Source organism: Microchirus variegatus (assembly GCF_963457635.1).
Source record: "Microchirus variegatus genome assembly, chromosome: 7".
Classification (NCBI taxonomy): Eukaryota; Metazoa; Chordata; class Actinopteri; order Pleuronectiformes; family Soleidae; genus Microchirus; species Microchirus variegatus.
In genome coordinates, this window is record NC_139808.1 from 28287770 (window position 1) to 28305956 (window position 18187).

General features: G+C 39.8%; 1 protein-coding gene across 1 annotated transcript in view; it reads left to right on the forward strand.

Moving 5' to 3' along the window:
• Positions 1-642: 642 nt before the first annotated feature.
• LOC310929309 (stAR-related lipid transfer protein 9-like) overlaps positions 643-18187 on the forward strand; it is a gene marked incomplete at both ends in the record, with an annotated part of 30075 nt that continues 12530 nt past the window's right edge. The window contains 3 exons of the mRNA XM_083892032.1: positions 643-689; positions 3649-3718; positions 5819-5935. Of these exons, the coding sequence (XP_083748158.1) occupies positions 643-689; positions 3649-3718; positions 5819-5935 (234 nt within the window). The remainder of the gene's footprint in view (positions 690-3648; positions 3719-5818; positions 5936-18187) is intronic.

Below are 18187 nucleotides of genomic sequence, written 5' to 3' on the forward strand. Positions count from 1 at the left end.
TCTCAGCTGCCGAGCAACCACGGGTTGCCAGTTACGTCAGAAAACGAAACCTTAAAGACCTCTGTGTTTTGAATTTGAATGTAGTAACGGTTTTTGGCCACTTTCTTACATATGGCACCTTTAAATGTTTGAGATAAAAAAATAAAATAAAAATCCTAGGTCATTTTAAAGATCTCTGCCAGGGAAATTGTATTTTATGGCCAGTGTTTTTCTGTTATTATGAGTTTTTAAAAACCAGATTTTCATCACAAATCATGGGATTTGAATAATAACAGACATGGGGGGGGGGAAAGAAAAAGATTTGAATACAGTTTAATAGTAATTGTAGGAGGAGGAAGAAGAGGAGAAGGAGGAGGAGGAGTATCCAGCGGCATCTCTCCTCCCTCTGCCCAGCAGGAAGTGTCAGTCTTCGGTCTCAGAGTTTCGGAGGAGTCGCGGCGGGCGGCTGCTGGGACCCACGAGCAGCCGGTGTGGAAGATGACTTGAGCAGCGGGGCGGCAGCGGGGCAGCTCCCTCCCGTTTCGAGCGTCTCTTAACCGGGCTAATATATTATAAAACCACGGAAAAGTGTCGCTATGCTCACATGGAATGGGGAACAATTAGCTCCTGTTTTGTTAATGTGTAAAATCAACGCACGGCGTCATGGCGAACGTTAAAGTTGCGATTCGGGTCCGTCCTGTCAATACAAGGTATGTACATCATGTTAGCTAACTGCTTTGCTAGTTTACGTTACTAAAAAGCTAATTTATTATTAGTAGTAGTTGAATTAACCCGTAACTTCTTCTTGTTTCTGAACTTTGTGTGTGTTAAATGTGTTAAATACTTCTCATATTATTCCATTGTTTGTATTAGCGCTATTGTTTGTCAAGTGTGCGCTAATATAACGATGACACATAAACAGACGTGAAATTAGCACGTTAGCTTTAGCTCCGTGTCGACAAAACTTGGTACAGTTGTTGGAGGGAACGAACAAGTGTTGCGCTTCTTTATTGTGTGCACATGGGTGAATAACACTGACATATGCGGCTGTCAGTCATGTCGAGGTGCACACGAGTGAGCGTGTGTGGCGCTAAGTCATGTGCAAAACATTACAGCTGGCGGAGAAGTACGTAAACTATTCATTATGCTAGTGGATTTTCCAATTAGGAATGAATTGTGATGCATTCAGGGACCTCTGTTGTCTCTGTTGTAACCAGTTTGTTATGAACAGGAAACACTGGATAAACACATTTTGATTTAATATTCGACGCACAAATCACAATATGTGTGAAAATGTGTGCATAATATAACGTTTTTGACTATTTTTCACGCCATTTTTCCACCTAATCTTACTTTGAACAGGCAAAACAGACATTTCTTAAGAGATCTGTGTTTGGTAAATAAACCCTAGCTTAATTTTGACCCACTTTTGTGTACATATTTTCCTTCTAAAAGTTTTGTTAGACAAAGTTTAGGTTAAGTTTCTGATTAGCTGTCATGTGTTTATTAATATTTAGACCATGCTTGACCAAATGCTTCAATTAAATCAGCGTTTATTGAGCAGCAAACACTCGACGTGATCCATATCTCCAACCTGAGTGCATTTTAAGTATGTGACAGCTAATTTAATGCCCATCACAGCAACTCAGCCTCACCAGATATCACAGTATCACATTCTCACTACTACTACTCAAGCTATTTATTGAGAGACATTCATAAGGGAGGAGGGGGGGAAAACAAGCAACAACCACCTTTATTTTACAATGCTGTAAAAATCACAGTGCTGCTGTGCTGTGTAACACAAGGATGCTGTAAAGTTGCTTTTGCTCTCAGCGACCGTTGAGTGTTGAATTACTAGGCCTTCGGGGGTCTGGAGTATATGAATTCCATAGCAGTGCATTGAATCACAGTATAACTTCGACAGGATGTTCTGCGGAGAGTTCTTCATCCTCCGATCCACTACAGTACCATAACAAAGCATTATTCATGATCCGCGACGGGGGCCGCACAATGATTCTTTCAGACAGTCTTCCTCGTGATTTGCATCACAAAAGAATATCTTTAAAAACCTAATAGTCGCTTGTGCAAATCTGTGCTTTTATGATTCCTGTCTCTGGCGCTGCTATTGTTCTCTTTGTCCTTTCCTGATTTTTAAGTGAAGGATGCATTTTCTTACTTTGACAGAAGAAACAGAGATAGCACAAACACCGGGCTGGCTAGCTTTCGTACTGTAGTTGTTGTAGGATGTAGGATTCACCCCACACTGAGAGTCCACATATGGACGAATCACGTCACACCAGTTGTGAAATTGCTCGTCTTGGATGTATATCAAAGAAGCTTTTCTTTTTCTTTTTTTTTAATGGCGTTGACTATTTTCCACTCCCCAAGCTCCTTCTCTTCTCTGAGATTGAATGTTGGTGGTTTCTTGGGTTGGGTCACCCACCACCACCACCACTGCTGTGTGGTGAAGCTCAGAGGGGGGGAAAGAGAGGACGATTGCGACAGCAGCCCACCCTAACCCAACACAGAGCTGGAGCATTTGCATCACAGGCATGATGATGATTATTATCATCTCTCCCGGTGGTTTGAAAACTCTCTCAGCTCCTTGTTGTGATTGCCTCCAGTTCTGCACGAGTTGCGTCAGATGTGCTCGGTCCAGCTGTTGAAGTGCACGCAGCTCCACTGACCTTGATTTTACTCACTCAAGGACTGGTGCTCGTCTCAGTTGTGTTTTCATTTGAATCTGAAACCGGTCACTAGGACACAGCTTTTTTTTTTTTTTTTTTTAAACGGCGATTTAATGGATCGCATCATCCACACACACACAAAGATTCATTGTTGTCACTGTCATGTGACGGCCTCTGGTCCAGTGGAACGAGCCTTTAATTTATCCGGACATGCTCTCAATTATACACACAACAATGGCAGAGTTTAAACCCATTTTTAAATGGATCGTATGGCTGTGTTTTTTTCTGCTGATGCAAAGATACAAATCCTGATATTGTGAATTTTCCTCCCAGAATAGTGCAGTACCATTCAAAAGTTTGGGGTCACTGAGTTACAAAGGTCCTTATTTTTGAAGGAAAATCGCTTTTTTCCAATGAATATAACATTAAATGAATCAGAAATACATTGTTAATGTGGTAAACGACTATTCTAGCTGCAAACGTCTGGTTTTTAATGGAATTTAGTGTATAGAGGCCCATTTCCAGTGTTCTAATGGTACATTGTGTTTGCTAATGGCGTTAGAAGGCTATTGGATGATTAGAAAACCCTTGAAAACCCTTGTGCAATGATGTTAGCGCAGCTGAATCTATTAATTTTGATGAATAAAAGTGTGACTTTTAATGGAAAACACAACAAAAATTGAATAGTTCACCCCAAACTTTTGATTATTTAACATAAACTCTTGATAACTGGCTTAAAACCTGCTGCAAACTCGTGGTCGGAGGCTTGAACAGAACTCAAAACCTAGTTAGGGTTAGGGTTCATATTGTAGAAGTGTATCAGTATTTTCTTTCACGTGTAACTGTGAGATCTGTATCTGTATCCTCTGGTTTGTATTTGCAGAAAAGACACTGATGGATACTGATGGGTGCTATTGTTTTATTCAAACTGACTTGACACGCACGTAAAACCAGTTTCTCTGTCTCTCTCTTTTGTCCACAGGGAAGCTGCAGACGGAGGAAGGCTCGCCGTTCAGGTGGAAGATAAAGTTATAAGAATCCAAAATGGAAAGGCGAGTATTTCTGTGTACAAACATCTGAATGCGTCTCGTTTTGGACTCTTAACGCCGGTGAATTAGGGAGTTAGCGTTCGGAGTCCAACAGGATGTTTACTGCTTTGGATCAGGCCTTTTCCTGCATGATGTCGCTTTTGTTTATTAAACGTGTCGAGGTCACGAGGCACACACACACACAGACACACACGATTTCTGTTGAAACACATGTAGTCTGGGCCACTCGGGGAATCTGGTTAAGTTAATAACAGCCCTGTTTGCCAGACGAGGCATTTTTTCTTTATGTTGTTTTATGCCTTCTGTCAATTTTGGTTAGATTTTTTTTTCATTTCAGCGAATTAGTATAGGTTTGCACATTTGGAAAGGATCAGTATGCGAGCTGTACAGTCTTAGAATTGTGGATCCACAACCTGCCCGTGTCAGATTGGCCCGGGTTGGACTCCTCTGATTGGAGGAGCTCCCGTTGCCTGCAGACAGTCTGCTGCTGTCGCCACAGATTTCAGTGTGGAACATATTGCACACAGTTTGTCATGATGTGATGGAAGGGCTAGCGTTGACGGCTTCCAAAAGCTCTGTTTAAGATCATATGACAAATACCAATATCTTATATATCTGCCACGTACGTCTGAGGTTGGGTGAGGGTTCGAGACGAATGATGTGACACAGATGAACCACTTATGGCCTCATGGAAAAATGATCTTAATAGAATAATTACTTCAGGAAAGAGCGAGTAATACAAGCTCAAAAAGACTTTTAATATCTGAGAAACAAGATAAAGATACAGTAGTGTGTTTTGCACCTTTTTTAAAACTCCATTTGTCAATAGTGGGACCTGAGTTGGCCTCCTGCCTGTGGCCGGTGTGTGTTGCTCTAGGATAATCCTTCACACTACACGGGCTGTTGTTGAATTTCATAAATTGCTGAGGGGGGTTCAACAATCTCTCTCTCTTTCAGGAGAGGAAATTTGCCGTGAACAAATTGATACCCAGAGCTTAGCGTTACACGACGCTGCACTCAGAGAAAGGAAAGAAGAGGTTCACACAGACAGAGACAGTCCTTTGCCTAAAACCCAAAAATTTAACTCTATAACAACTCCAGTCCAATATTCTTATTTCTCCTAAAATGAACATAAAGATGCATTAAGACACTTGAAGTGTAATGGAGTTAAATGGAGTTTAATAAAACGACAAAGCAAACGGTAAATTTCAGGTGTTGATAATTAAAGAACAGCCAAAATTAAATGGCTGAGAGAATTTACACTGATTAGCATAAAAGTCTGCAACCAATGACCTCTTATTGTTTAGTCTGCCCATTATTTCTTCATAATTTTGTTTTTAAATTGCCCAAAAAAGCATGTTTTGCACTTTCTCAGAGCTAAACATGATGTAAAGAATGATTGTGTTGTCTCTCCATCTGTCCTAAACACACAGAAAATCATGGATGTTTTAGATGTTGTGTTTTGTATGTTTTCTTTAGTATTATCTTATACTATTTAGAGCCTGTTATTACTTGCTTATCAATGTATTGCTGATAAATGTCTTTGTTTTAAACGGACACTTTAACAATCATTTACAGTTATTCCATGTGCTGCGCGATATACCAGACGGGTAAAGTAGATAATGATGGATGATGACAGAATAAAACAAAGGAAAGATGATATTGGAAGGGAAACTGCGTGATCTTAGTGATCCTGATGTCAAATCACTGTACAGAATTCCCAAACTGGATCATCAATCACTGAGGTAGACGACGTCCTTTCGGCTCTCGTCGGATGCGACTTTTCTCCCTGAAAAGTGATTCACTCGCCGAACTGAGCCGTTTGTCGAGGTCGAAAGCTGTCGGCGTGTTTTCCGACCTGGACAAGTCCAAACGCTGCCGTGTTGTTGTTGTTGTTGTTATTCTGATTCACGCGGCGTAAGCAGAAAGGTGTTCAGAGTCAACGCACCGAGGGCGAATAAATAAAGGAGGAGTGAACACGTTGTTAATGAATGGAAACTGCGCACTTGCAATTTCACACCTCCACAGTCCCATAAACAAAAGCTGTAGTAGCTGCTTTATTTAAAATTCTAATTAAATAAGTGTTGTTTCTTTCCTGTGCAGTTGGACGGACGTACGGACGGAGCTGTGGATTCCCGGGAGAAGCTTCTGGAGTTCTGTTTCGACTACTGCTACTGGTCGGTGGACCCCGCAGACCCTCACTATGCCTCGCAGGAGGAGGTAATGACGCGACTCCCTCCCTTACTTGCTGCTCGTGTTTACACCAACGACAATGTCTGCTTAAGCGCTCTTACGCTTGGTCACTCAAAACTGGAGGGCTTAACCTTTTACGAAAACCAGGAAAACACACAAACGCGGCGTTAGTACCTTCACCGAGCCAAATGAAGGACATGCACATGTATAATGCTCCATTATTTCTCTTCATGAAGACCAAATAAAGGCAGAATACTAATATAAACAACCAAAATTTGACCATTACAGCTTTCCATAACGTTATCAGCAGTTCAAATGACAGTGTGCAGCAACGTCTGAATGTACATGTAGAAGGGAATTTGGAGTATCTGCACGACAGATGCTGGTGCAGCTCCGCTAATGAACATAAGTATGAAGTCGCCGTTAATAATGCTGTTTGTGATACTCCACAGATGCCTCATCTATACGTGCACTACCGTTCAAATTTTTGTTTGCGGTCACCGATATAAAATTTTTGTTGTGTTTTCCATTAAAAGTCACGCTTTTATTCATCCAAAGAGTTGCAAAATGAATAGAAAATATAGTCAACGACATTGACAACGTTAGAAATAATGATTTTTATTCAACGTACTAATTTTGCCCTTCAAACTTTGCTGTTTTCAGCTGCGCTATCATCATCGCACAAGGGTTTTCTAATCGTCCAATAGCCTTCTAACGCCATTAGCAAACACAATGGGCCTCTATACACCTATGTACATATTCCGTTATTCAAACTTTTTGGTGTTTTCCATTAAAAGTCACACTTTCATTCATCAAGAGTTGCACAATGAATAGATTCAGCTGTGCTAACATCATCGCACAAGGGTTTTCAAGGGTTTTCTAATCATCCAATAGCCTTCTAATACGATAAGCAAACACAATGTACTATTAGAACACTGGAAATGGGCCTCTATACACCTATGTACATATACTATGTATATATACATACATATATCCCATTCAAAAACAGACATTTGCAGCTAGAATAGTCGTTTACCACATTAACAATATATAAAGTGTGTTTCTGGTTAATTTCATGTTATATTCATTGAAAAAAAGAGTTTTTCCTTCCAAAATAAGGAAATTTTTAACTAAGTGACCCCAAACTTTTCAACGGTGGTGTATACAGAGAAACATATCAAGTACTTAGTGCAGAGATGAGTCAGTTTCTGTATGTTCTTCATGTTCTCTATGCTATACTGAAGTGAGCCAAAAGCCTGGACCAAGGCTTTTTGGCCACGAGTCGACGCTGGGCAGACGAGGCCACCTCTGTGCCAGGCCAGAGCCCAGAGGAAACACACAGACCAACCACAACAAGAGGGGTGTGTGTGTGTGTGTGTGTGTGTGTGTGTGTGTGTGTGTGTGTGTGTGTGTGTGTGTGTGTGTGTGTGAGTTCGTTGTGATGTTTTTACACAGATGGCCACTCAGGGGATACAATATCGGGTCCATCTGTTACCCAGAAGTCTCTCTTTTGCCTCAGCCATGGCACGGTTATATACGAGTCATTTCTTGCTTTTTCATGTTGCAGCTGTGATTGGGCTGTGAGTGAGATCGCTTTGTGCTGTTGTGGACGTTGTTGTTTTTGGAACCTGAGAAGGTCCAGAAAAAGTGGTGGCTGTTTCCACTGCAGGAAAGTTTCACCAAATGAAACCCTATTTTTTGACACAGTGGTTTTTCTTCTCTTGTCTTGTTGTGAATTTGAGATTTCATTGTCTGGTACAATAGCTATAGTTGGCTATGATTCTTCTCTGCCACTCCCTTACTGGCTGTCTCTCTGTCTTGTCAGAGCTGCCTTTGTATGTGTTTGAGAAAGACGTGGCTGTGATGACGGCCTACACAGGCCTACACAGAACAGCTTCTTCTTCCTCCCTTCTTCTTCTTCTTCTTCTTCTTTTGCCTCTCGCTCTCTCGACTCAGCAGATCTGTGTCCAGTCACAGTGGCCTTGTTGCCACAAGACATTCCTCTGTTGACCCATGGTGGGCGAAAGGATCCCAGTGGAAAAAGTCAGAGCTGCAGGATTTAAATCTGACCTCTTTTTTTTTTCTCCTCCTTGCATGAATCAAAAGAGTTGTCTCTTTTTCGACAAAGTATCTGGATGGACGATCGCGTCGGCCTCTGACTGATCGCATCGCAAAATGTTTGACTTTTGGCGTGCGGTTGTTGTTGTTGCAGACAGTATTATGTGCAGAAAGCCAGATTAAATCGAGATTGAACACATAAGCGATTAGTCGTTTGGTCCATAAAATAGTTAAACCTGGAAATGACGATGTTCTTGTTTCGTCCACAAACCAAAATTATTGACTTTTAATGATTTCTGTGTTATGTGGAGCAAAGAAACAAGGAAAATATTCACATTTAAGAAGCTAAAACACTCAGAAATCTTGTTTTAATCACGGAAAAAGCCTCAGATTAATGTAGCACACTGTAGTGGCAGCTGGACTCATTGTTTAAGCATTTTTAACCACTCAAGTTGCCTTTTACGGAGCTCGCTGGAGAATGCAGATTCGACGCAACAGCGCTTTTGCTGCGTCGCTTAAAGAACTACCCACTATACTACACTGTATTTAATAGCTGAGAGTTGATGGAGCATTATGCCAACACTAGATTTTCTCATGGTTTCTAATTTTACTCGCTCACAGGAAGAGGGAGACTCGCTGTGAATTCATCTTTACTCTTTAGTCCCCTGGAGACCGAGCATGCCTTTCCAGTCTGGTGCTATCTAACCACACCCAGCACCCCTAAGAGTCCGGCCTCTCCTCTTCTGCTCCACATGTACATGTGCATGCATCGGTGATAGAGTACACAACAGCACAAAGACAAGCCAGCCGACTACATTTTTTAAAAACTAGGATCTTAAACTACATTAGGCCTGAAACAGTTAATAACAATTACCAGGGAAAGTGTCTAAAATCTCAATATTTAACACAGGAGTCTGGTGTGTTTCGCAACAGTGCTGCTAACGCTAACCCTTTGCAGTGGGAAACCGACCTAAACTGTGCTGTGCTGTGGCGAAACGACGCGAGCTGGGACCATAGATGGAAAAGGGGATTCAAACTAGAGCTGAAACTTTTAATTGATTATTAATTGATTACTAAATTAATCGTCAACTGTTTTGATCATCGATTAAACGGTTTGAAGCTTTTTTTTCATGATTAAAACAAGATTTCTAATTGTTTCAGCTTCTTAAATGCCAATATTTTCCTCGTTTCTTTGCTCCACATAACAAAGAAATCATTGAAACTGAATCATTTTGGTTTGTGGACAAAAACAAAGACATTCGAGAACATTGCCAAACACTGATCAACGTTTTTTAACATTTTCTGACATTTAAAGGACGAAGAATCCCCGTAAGTTAAACTCTTTGTGTGATTTGAATCGCCTCGGCCAGGTGAGGAGAGGTAGCGTTTTGGACGACAATCCTAAATCCATAATGGAAACCAGCTGTTGCGTCCATGCATGAGAGAACTGGGACATAATTGGCTAAAACACGGTCTTTGTTTTGTTTTGGGGCTGAGATATTTAGCTAATAAATAGCCCTTTTTTTAACCCCCACTATTTAATAACACAAACCCCCTCAGCTTGTTTATTGGTCATAAGGAACGAACGTGGCGTGGAAACTGAAAAAGTCTGGATAGAGAGACGGAGAAGGGGGTAAGAAAAACTGATTAGAGAAATGTGAATTCCTTGAGTGAAGGAGGAGGAGAAATGGGTGTGTGTGTGTGTGTGGGGGTTTCTCTCTGTCTCTGCAGCCTCCAGCTCTCGCATGCATCTGCCTAACTAAGTAGTTTTTTCGCCGTTAAATATCATTGCAAAGACGTCACTGCTGAGGATCAGTCTCAAAGCACAATGCTGTGTTTATGGCCAACTGGAGTCGGCTTGCTGGGGTTTTTCCCCCCCTCTCCTCCTCCTCCTCCTCCTCCTCCTCTTCTTCCTCTTCCTCCTCCTCCTCTTCTGTCTTGCTGTGTCTCTATCAGTGCAATGCATGGATTTGATTTTCACTCGCAGTGTTTCTAGGTCTGTGTGTCAGTAGGGCTGCAGACGAGGTGGAAGAATAGTTTTCTGTGTATGGGAAGAATCCTCTGCACAGACACACGTGAGCATTTCCACCCCCTCAACACATGTGGCTGGGAGAAAAGCCAGAAGCAGAGTGGAGTTCAGCCTGGTTCCAATTAAGTTGCAAAGAGGGCATCAACGAAAAAGAAATATGATAATATTTAGAACACATGGATGCAGGTGAAGCACCTGTGATCGCTGTGGGAAACTTACAGGTTACATAAATGTGCAGATAACTATTATTAGTACATGTTTACTAAGATTTAAAGGTCCCATATTATGCAAAATCTACTTTTTAATCATTTAAATCCTTATATCTGGGGCTCTGGAGGCCCTATCAGTCGGCAAAGTGTGAAAAAAGACGACTCACTCGTGTTTTTGTGGTCCTCCTCAGTCTAAGTATAGGATGTAAAACACGTCATGCTGACTTCCACGCTCATTGGGACGTCACAATGCGCTAAATTCCTGAAATTGTTGTCTCGCGGAGCTCCGCTTTGTCCCTAAAAAAATATGAGATTGCTGCCGTATGATGGCTGATGTCATTTCCTGTCCCTGAAAAGTTTCATTTTACTTTATTTAATGCAGTTTAATTCAGTCACTGTGAAGAGCTCCGACTGTAAACGCTTTAGTAGAGCTGCGAGAAATGTTTTTACGAGTGATTAATCTGCCGTTTATGTCCTTGTTTTAATGCATTTTTAATTGATTTCTTTTTTTAGAAACAAGTGGCATAAAATTAGGCCAGGAGCCAAGAGGCAAGCTTGAGCTGCAGATGGAGAGTGAATTGTTAGATATTCAAAAGGAACACAAATATAATTAACTCCAATTAAGTGCAACCGTTAAATGCCATGGATTTACAGCAATTTGCAACCTCTGTGTGTAAGTGTTGTTGTGTTTCTATGTTTTGCCGTCATCCAGTAATAGACAATATCCATTTTTATGAAACGTTTTCTTTATATTCTAACAGCTGTCGGGTTAAAAATCAGACCATCAATACTGAAATCTATACTGTATGGACGTCACATACGGCTCCCATCAGTCTGAAGGCTGAATTTTCCAGTGCGCCATAAAGCGTGTGACATGTAGTTTTTTTGTGCTTTGGCCTCTTAAAAAGGAGCAGCAGCTTCACAAAACCTTCTCCAGATATGGTTTTATTTATTGAAGTGTAGCCTTTGTTTCAGTGTTTCAGTGTCTGAGAGTTTAAACTCTAAGTAACTGCTTGTTTTTCCACCGTCCTTCACTCCCATGTGTAGGGACTCGCTCGGCCTGATTAATGAAGAGCAGCTTTTTCTTGTTTGGGTTCTGCACATTCTCTGTCTCTGCCTCCTCCCCCCTCCTCTAATCTGCCCTCCCATGCTAATTTGACCTACAAATTCTGTCCAAGTGTGACAAATGAGGGCGTTGTTGAACTCCGGCCAAACGACATCCTCTCAATCTTTGTGCGTCTCTGTCTCCGTGTCTGCTTCATCACTTTATATATTCCATTTTTACAAATTCCCCATTCCCTGCAAGACGTCAGGACGTGGTATCTATCTCCCCCTCCGTGTCAAACGAAGGCATTTAAGGCCCAGCTGTTGAGTTTGTGTAATGTAGCTGGGAAAGCGTGGGACAGAAACCGAGTGACCCCGTACATCTGCAGCAGCTGTGTTCTCCTAAGCAACGGCGTTATTATTTCATACAAATTCAGACAGGAGTGAAAGTTGTGTCTTTATATCTAATAACTTACGTTGCGTTCAGAAACACATGCACGCGCGAGCGGTCACAGTTTTGTGTGTTTTCCATCAAAAGTCACACTTTTATGCATCAAAAGTGTTGCAAAATGAAAAGAAAATATAGTCAAGACATTGACAAGATTAGACATAATGGTTTTTATTCAAAATAAAAAAAAAATTCCCAACCCTGATCCTCAGGGAACACTGCCTTGCCAGGTTTTAGATGTTGCCCTGCTCCAAAAACACCTGATTCAGATGAAACATTACATTTTTATTTATTTATTTTGACAAAAGTTGTAATATAACATATTTTTTTTTTCAAATGAGAAAAGTTAAAACATAACATTTTAGATTTTTTTTTTAACAAAAGTTGAAACATTACTTCTTTTTTTTTTACACAAAAGTTGAAACATTACATTTTAAAAAAGTCAAAAGTTGAAACATACATTCTTTTGATATTTTTTCTTTTTTTAAACCAAAATTGAAATATACATTTTTTTTTCAAATAAAAATAAAAATTAAAAAGTTAAAACATAATATTTTAGATTATTTTTATTTTTTTTTATTTTTTATTTTTTACAAAAGTTGAAACATTAAATTATTTAAAAAAAAAAAACAGGGCAACATCTAAAACATGGCAGGGCAGTGTTCCCTGAGGACCAGGGTTGGGAAACACTGTTCAGAAACACACGAGTGAGCGGTCACGGTGGGAAAGTTAACCCCTCCGTTCTCTCTGTGACGTCAAAACCTGGAGAAGCTGGAGTTTCAAACGTGGCCGTCGCCCGTGACAACCAGACGAGCCGGTGATTACAGGACTGAACTCATTACAGCGTCACTCTTTTCACTCCCGTTAGCCCTGTCTTTATCGCGCTGCGTTTCCCTCTTTTCACGATTGCCACCGTTTTTTTTCACCCCAACGTTTACAAGGCCGCAAGCCCTGAGACTCCCTCTTGTTTGAAAACAAACATGGAACCCTGAGCATTTATCGTGGCCTACATCTGTATGAAACCCAGCTGGCCTCCTTCTACACAGCAGGAAAAAAGAGAGGTGTGGTCTGACTTAATGTGATGCACGTGTGACTTATGGTTTTGAGATCTGTAACCAGAGTCGGCTTCTACAATAACTCCCTGTCATCACCGAGAGGCTGCCATACATAAAGTTATGTTATCGTGTGACAGTGTTAATTTAAAGCTGTGCGCAGCCTAATCTGCCTTTCTCGTCTCCTTTTTGAGATTTTTTGAGGATGTTAGAGACCCGCAGCGCAGCCATGCGTTTTATTTGGAGATGGGTGGAAGTGCTGCAATTGTGGTTTTTACAGATGAGAGAAAATCATATTATTTTTCCCGTCGTGCATCCCCGCACGGCTGAATGATGAGATCTGTAGTAGAAAGGTACAGTTTAAACTGTGACACCTGTTTCCTCAGAGTGCCTTTTTTCACCCGTTTTGTCTCGTTTATTAGATAATTCATTTGCACTGTGGAAAAAAACGCATAAATATATCACTCTGGACACTTTAGACCCTCTTTTTTCTGCAGAATCGACACTACTGTTCAAAAGTTTGGGGTCACCTATTCAATTTTGTTGTGTTTTCCTTTAAAAGTCACACTTTTATTCATCAAAAGAGTTGCAAAATTAATAGAAAATCGGTAGTCGAGACATGACAAGATTAGAAATAATGATTTTTATTCCATTTTTACTGTTTCCAGCTATGCTAACATCATTGCACAAGGGTTTTCTAATCATCCAATAGCCTTCTAACGCCATTAGCAAGCACAATGTACCATTAGAACACTGCAGAGATGCTTCTTCTGATTAATTTAATGTTATATTCATTGAAAAAAGTGCTTTTCCTTCAAAAATAAGGACATTTCTAACTGACCCCAGACTTTTGAACGAAACCCTAGTTTCATTCTTCCTTCCTTCCTCTCTGATTTGACTTTGCATCTCCTGCACAAGAATGAAAACTATAATCTGCTTTTTCCGCCTTCATTGTTAGATTGTTTGTACATTTTTTTTTACCCCGGAGGAGGAAGTCGACTCTGAAGCGTTTGTTCTTGTTGTGGATGTTGCTTCCTCTGGTGCACACACATGCAATGCCACACTGATGATGATGATGATGATGGTCTTCCTGATAACAGAAGTGTTTAAGTCTGTCCCTGGTGTATTTTCAGGTGACAGACCAGCTGACACGCTGCCTTGTCACTTTATCTCCAGGCAGTTTCTGGATTACATTTCCATCTCTTACCTCACCTGCTTTTGTTAACACCAGAAAACCAGGGTGTTGGACAGCTCTTTATGCAGCCACTATATTAAAGGCACACATTTTCCATCCGTCAGCTGTGCTAACATAATTGCACAAGGGTTTTCTAATCATCCAATAGCCTTCTAACGCCATTAGCAAACACAATGTACCATTAATGGGCATGGGAAATGGTCCTTTATTCAGTGTTTCCAAACCCTGGTCCTCAGGGAACACTGCCCAGGTTTTAGATGTTGCCCTGATGGTCCCCAAAAACACCTGATACAGATGAAACATTACATTTTTGAAAAACATTTTTTAACAAAATTTGAAACATTTCATTTTTTGAAGAAAAATGGTCAAAAATTTCAATATCACAATTTTTTTTAAAGTTAAAACATAACATTTTAGATTTTTTTTTAACAAAAGTTGAAACATTACATTTTTATTTATTTTTGACAAAAGTTGAAACATTACATTTAAAAAAAGGGACACAAGTTGAAACATTACATTTATAAAAAATTGACATAAGTTGATACATTATTTCTTTTTTTTAATTTACCAAAATTGAAATTTTTTTTCAAATCACAAACGTTAAAACATAACATTTTATAGATTCTTTTTTTAGCAAAAGTTGAAACATTAAATTATTTGAAAAACAAAGGGCAACAGCTAAAACATGGCAGGGCAGTGAGGACCAGGGTTGGGAAACAGTGCTCTATAGCAGCTAGAATAGTCGTTTACGACATTAACAATGTATAGTTAGTGTATTTCTGATTAATTTAATCTTATATTCAGTGAAAAAAAGTGCTTTTCCTTCAAAAATAAGGACATTTCTATGTGACCCCAAACTCTTGAACAGTAGTGTAGATTTTGACTAATACTAATAAGTTCATGCTTCCTTTTGTGCTTCGTTCAAAGGCCACAGAAGTGATTTAATCATTTAATAAAAGAAGGAAAGTTGCAGAAATTGAGAAAACAAAGAGTTTCAGTGTCGGGAGACAAAGAGAAAGTCAGGTTCAAAGAAGGCGTAGATGTAGTTGAAGCTGAAGTGGAGTTCCTGCTCTTTGTGCCAAGCCTGGAGACCCCCCCCCCCCCAGAGAGTGAATTTAAGAGGGTCAACTTTAACAAGAGCCGTGTTGATTTTCTGTGTTTGAGTGAGGAAAGGATGCCTGTGTCTTTTTGTCTTCCATGTTTAAGTCGCCATTCAGTGAAGACGCAGGGGGGAAACCCTTGGTGGTCTGGTCTGGACTGGACCATGATGCTTTGCACACTTTGTAGACATGAGACTGAGATCTCTCTTTCTCAGTAACTTGACATGAATCAAAAAACTGCAGAATCACATCTGGACTTTACAACTGACTCTTTATCGCTAACTCAACTGCTGTATACACTATTATGTTGTGTATTAAAGCTTAAATATCACTTATATATCACTGCTGATTATTCTTTTAGGGTTTTCTCTCGCTCTCTCTCGTAAGTTAGCCGAAGCATTAACTTCACAAAATCCCTGTGCACATGAATACTGATGAGTTAATTTGTTCCTACCACTGAGCCTTTCTGGTGATTTATAGGGTCATTGAGTGAGACTTTTTTTTTACTAGTTGCACGTGGCTGTTGTCTTCACACGGTTGGCTAGGCGACACAGAAGTACGTACTTTAAAATGAAAAATGGTGCCTGTTGGAGTCGGAGCCTCGGCTTCGTTAATCTGTGTAGTTATAGCGCTTTGAAAAATAGCCAGAAAACAGTAAAGGATGTTTAATTTCTTATATATGAAGCATGAAAGCAGTCAATTATTGCATTTGATGAATGTGTGTGCTTATGAATGGCTGTGGCCTAAGATAACATTAGATTTTTTGCAGCTTTTATGTTTTTTTAAAGGAAGAAAATATGAGTTTTAAGCATTTAAATGCTTATATTTGCTGATGTTTTTGGACTTTTATGACGGGTAATAGAATATTTTTTAATTGGGACGTTTTTTTTTGCATTTCTATCTAATCGTCATTGTCATTATTTATATTTATTACTTATATGAGTTATGCTTTCTTCTAAGACACTGCAAAATGCACTAAAACATTGCTATTTCATCCCCAAAAAGTAGTATAATGTATAATATAATATGTATAATAATGTGTTGCTGTTTAACTGTATATTTAAATAGCTGGATGGGGAATCTTTGGCCAAATATTGTCCCAAAACAAAGCATAAAACTATCGTCCATCCGTCAATATATGATGCCACGGTAGAAATGTACTTCTGTGAATATTTTTACTTCTTCTCAGAGAAAATACTGTTGAATATTAACACATAGAGATTCACAAGAAGAACCAGATGACTGAGTGAATTCATTCAGTTTGTTTTCACTAAGCCTGAGAGTTTTCATCCACGTCCAACCTAAACCTCTTCCCAGCGCTTTGTGAGTCTAGAGTATACACAGGCTTAGCTCCAGGTTCTTGTTCTGTTGACCGAGGATGAGAATGCAGGAGGTTATGTTTGATCCTGGGAGATCTGTGGTCCAGGTTTGAGAGCCTTAGGGGCCAGAGAGGGAGGCATGGGGGGGGGGACCCCTCACTGATCCCAGAGTGTGTTCTTCTGGTTCTGTGGGGGAATGTGCTGCTGTGTCTCAGGTCTGATCTGAGGCTGATGTGTTGCCTTTGGACTCATATGTTTGGGTTGCTGTGATGAGGAAGGAGCTGGTTCTGATGGAATTTTATACTTTGCTCATCCTCAATGCACAAAGGAATGATAACAATGTAGAAGACCACAAATAAATAATAGTTACTGATAATATCATAATTGATTCATCATTTTAGTGCAGTGTTTCCCAACCCTGATGCTCAGGGAACACTGCCCTGCCATGTTTTAGATGTTGCCCTGCTCCAAAAACACCTGATTCGGATGAAACATTACATTTTTGAAAAAAAACATTTAATTAACAAGAGATGAAACATTAAATTGTAGATTTTATTTTTTTATTACAAATATTATTCTAAATCTGTTTTATACTGTTCAAATTTAAAATTTCACATGCAAAATCTGGTGTCGGTGTACACCTACAGTGTTTTTTCATTTCAAATTGTTAATACACTACTCTAACACGCAGTAAATTGTAAATAACTGCCAGATATAGAAAGTTATTCTGGAAAATGGGCAAAAGCACATTTTCTGTCTGTTTTATGGTTAAAATAAGTTAAAAACATTTTCAGGCTTATGTGTTAAAGGGTTATTAATAAGTAAATAATGATCCATCTCTTGATCCATCTATAATCACCAATATTGTTGCATAAATATTGGCATTTCACAGATACCATGACTCTGTTTAAATGCTTTATCTCACCCAAAAAAACAAGGGGTAACAGTGGCTATGACTGATTTACCCTCATGCTAATAATCTCCAGACTCTGGCTCTCGGCTGTAGATTCACACAGAGAAAGAAAACAACAGACCTCAGTTGATTGTTTTGACTTTCAGTCGCCACAGTTGCTTCTGTGCTTATTGTTCTGACCTGACCGAGTCTTTTTTGCCTTTTACATGTTTCTTTTGCACCCACACGCTCACACACACACACACACTCTGTACAACTGTTTACCTAGAGACTAAAGCCGACCTTACCCAAACATCTCAGTCAGGAAGCAACACCAGTTTCCCACCGATGGCCCAGTGCCACAGCATTGTGATCATGAAACCTTGATGTGTATCTGCTCTCTGGTTAAAAAAACATACAATGTGATTAAGATCAAGGCCATTTGCTTACACTGTAAACACTTCAGCATCTCTACAAGTGTTTCTTTACCTGAAATATGTTATATAACGTGTAACATGCGTCATATTTGGTGATATTTGCTATATTTTTTATTGTTTTTTGTGAACAGTAACAAATGTGACTGAAAACGGACTCGGTCGTGCCGTAATTTCAGACCTGTCTCTCTGTGTGTGTGTGTGTGTGTGTGTGTGTGTGTGTGTGTGTGTGTCTGTGTGTGTAGAGCTGCATGCAGTTTAGGAAATGTGGCATTTATCCTTTCAAAACTGCTGAGCAGTAGAATTCACTCCTGAAAACCTTTTCGTGGACACTTCTTGGGTGTTTTCAACCATGCACCAAGCTGTTTGCAAATGTCTAGCTTTATTTGTTTTAACAATGTTTTTGTATCATACTTTAAAGAAACACGTAGCCACTGTGTATCCGGGTGACAAGCTGCACCCAATTGCATTTTTTTTAGACGTCACTAAGCTGTGTGTA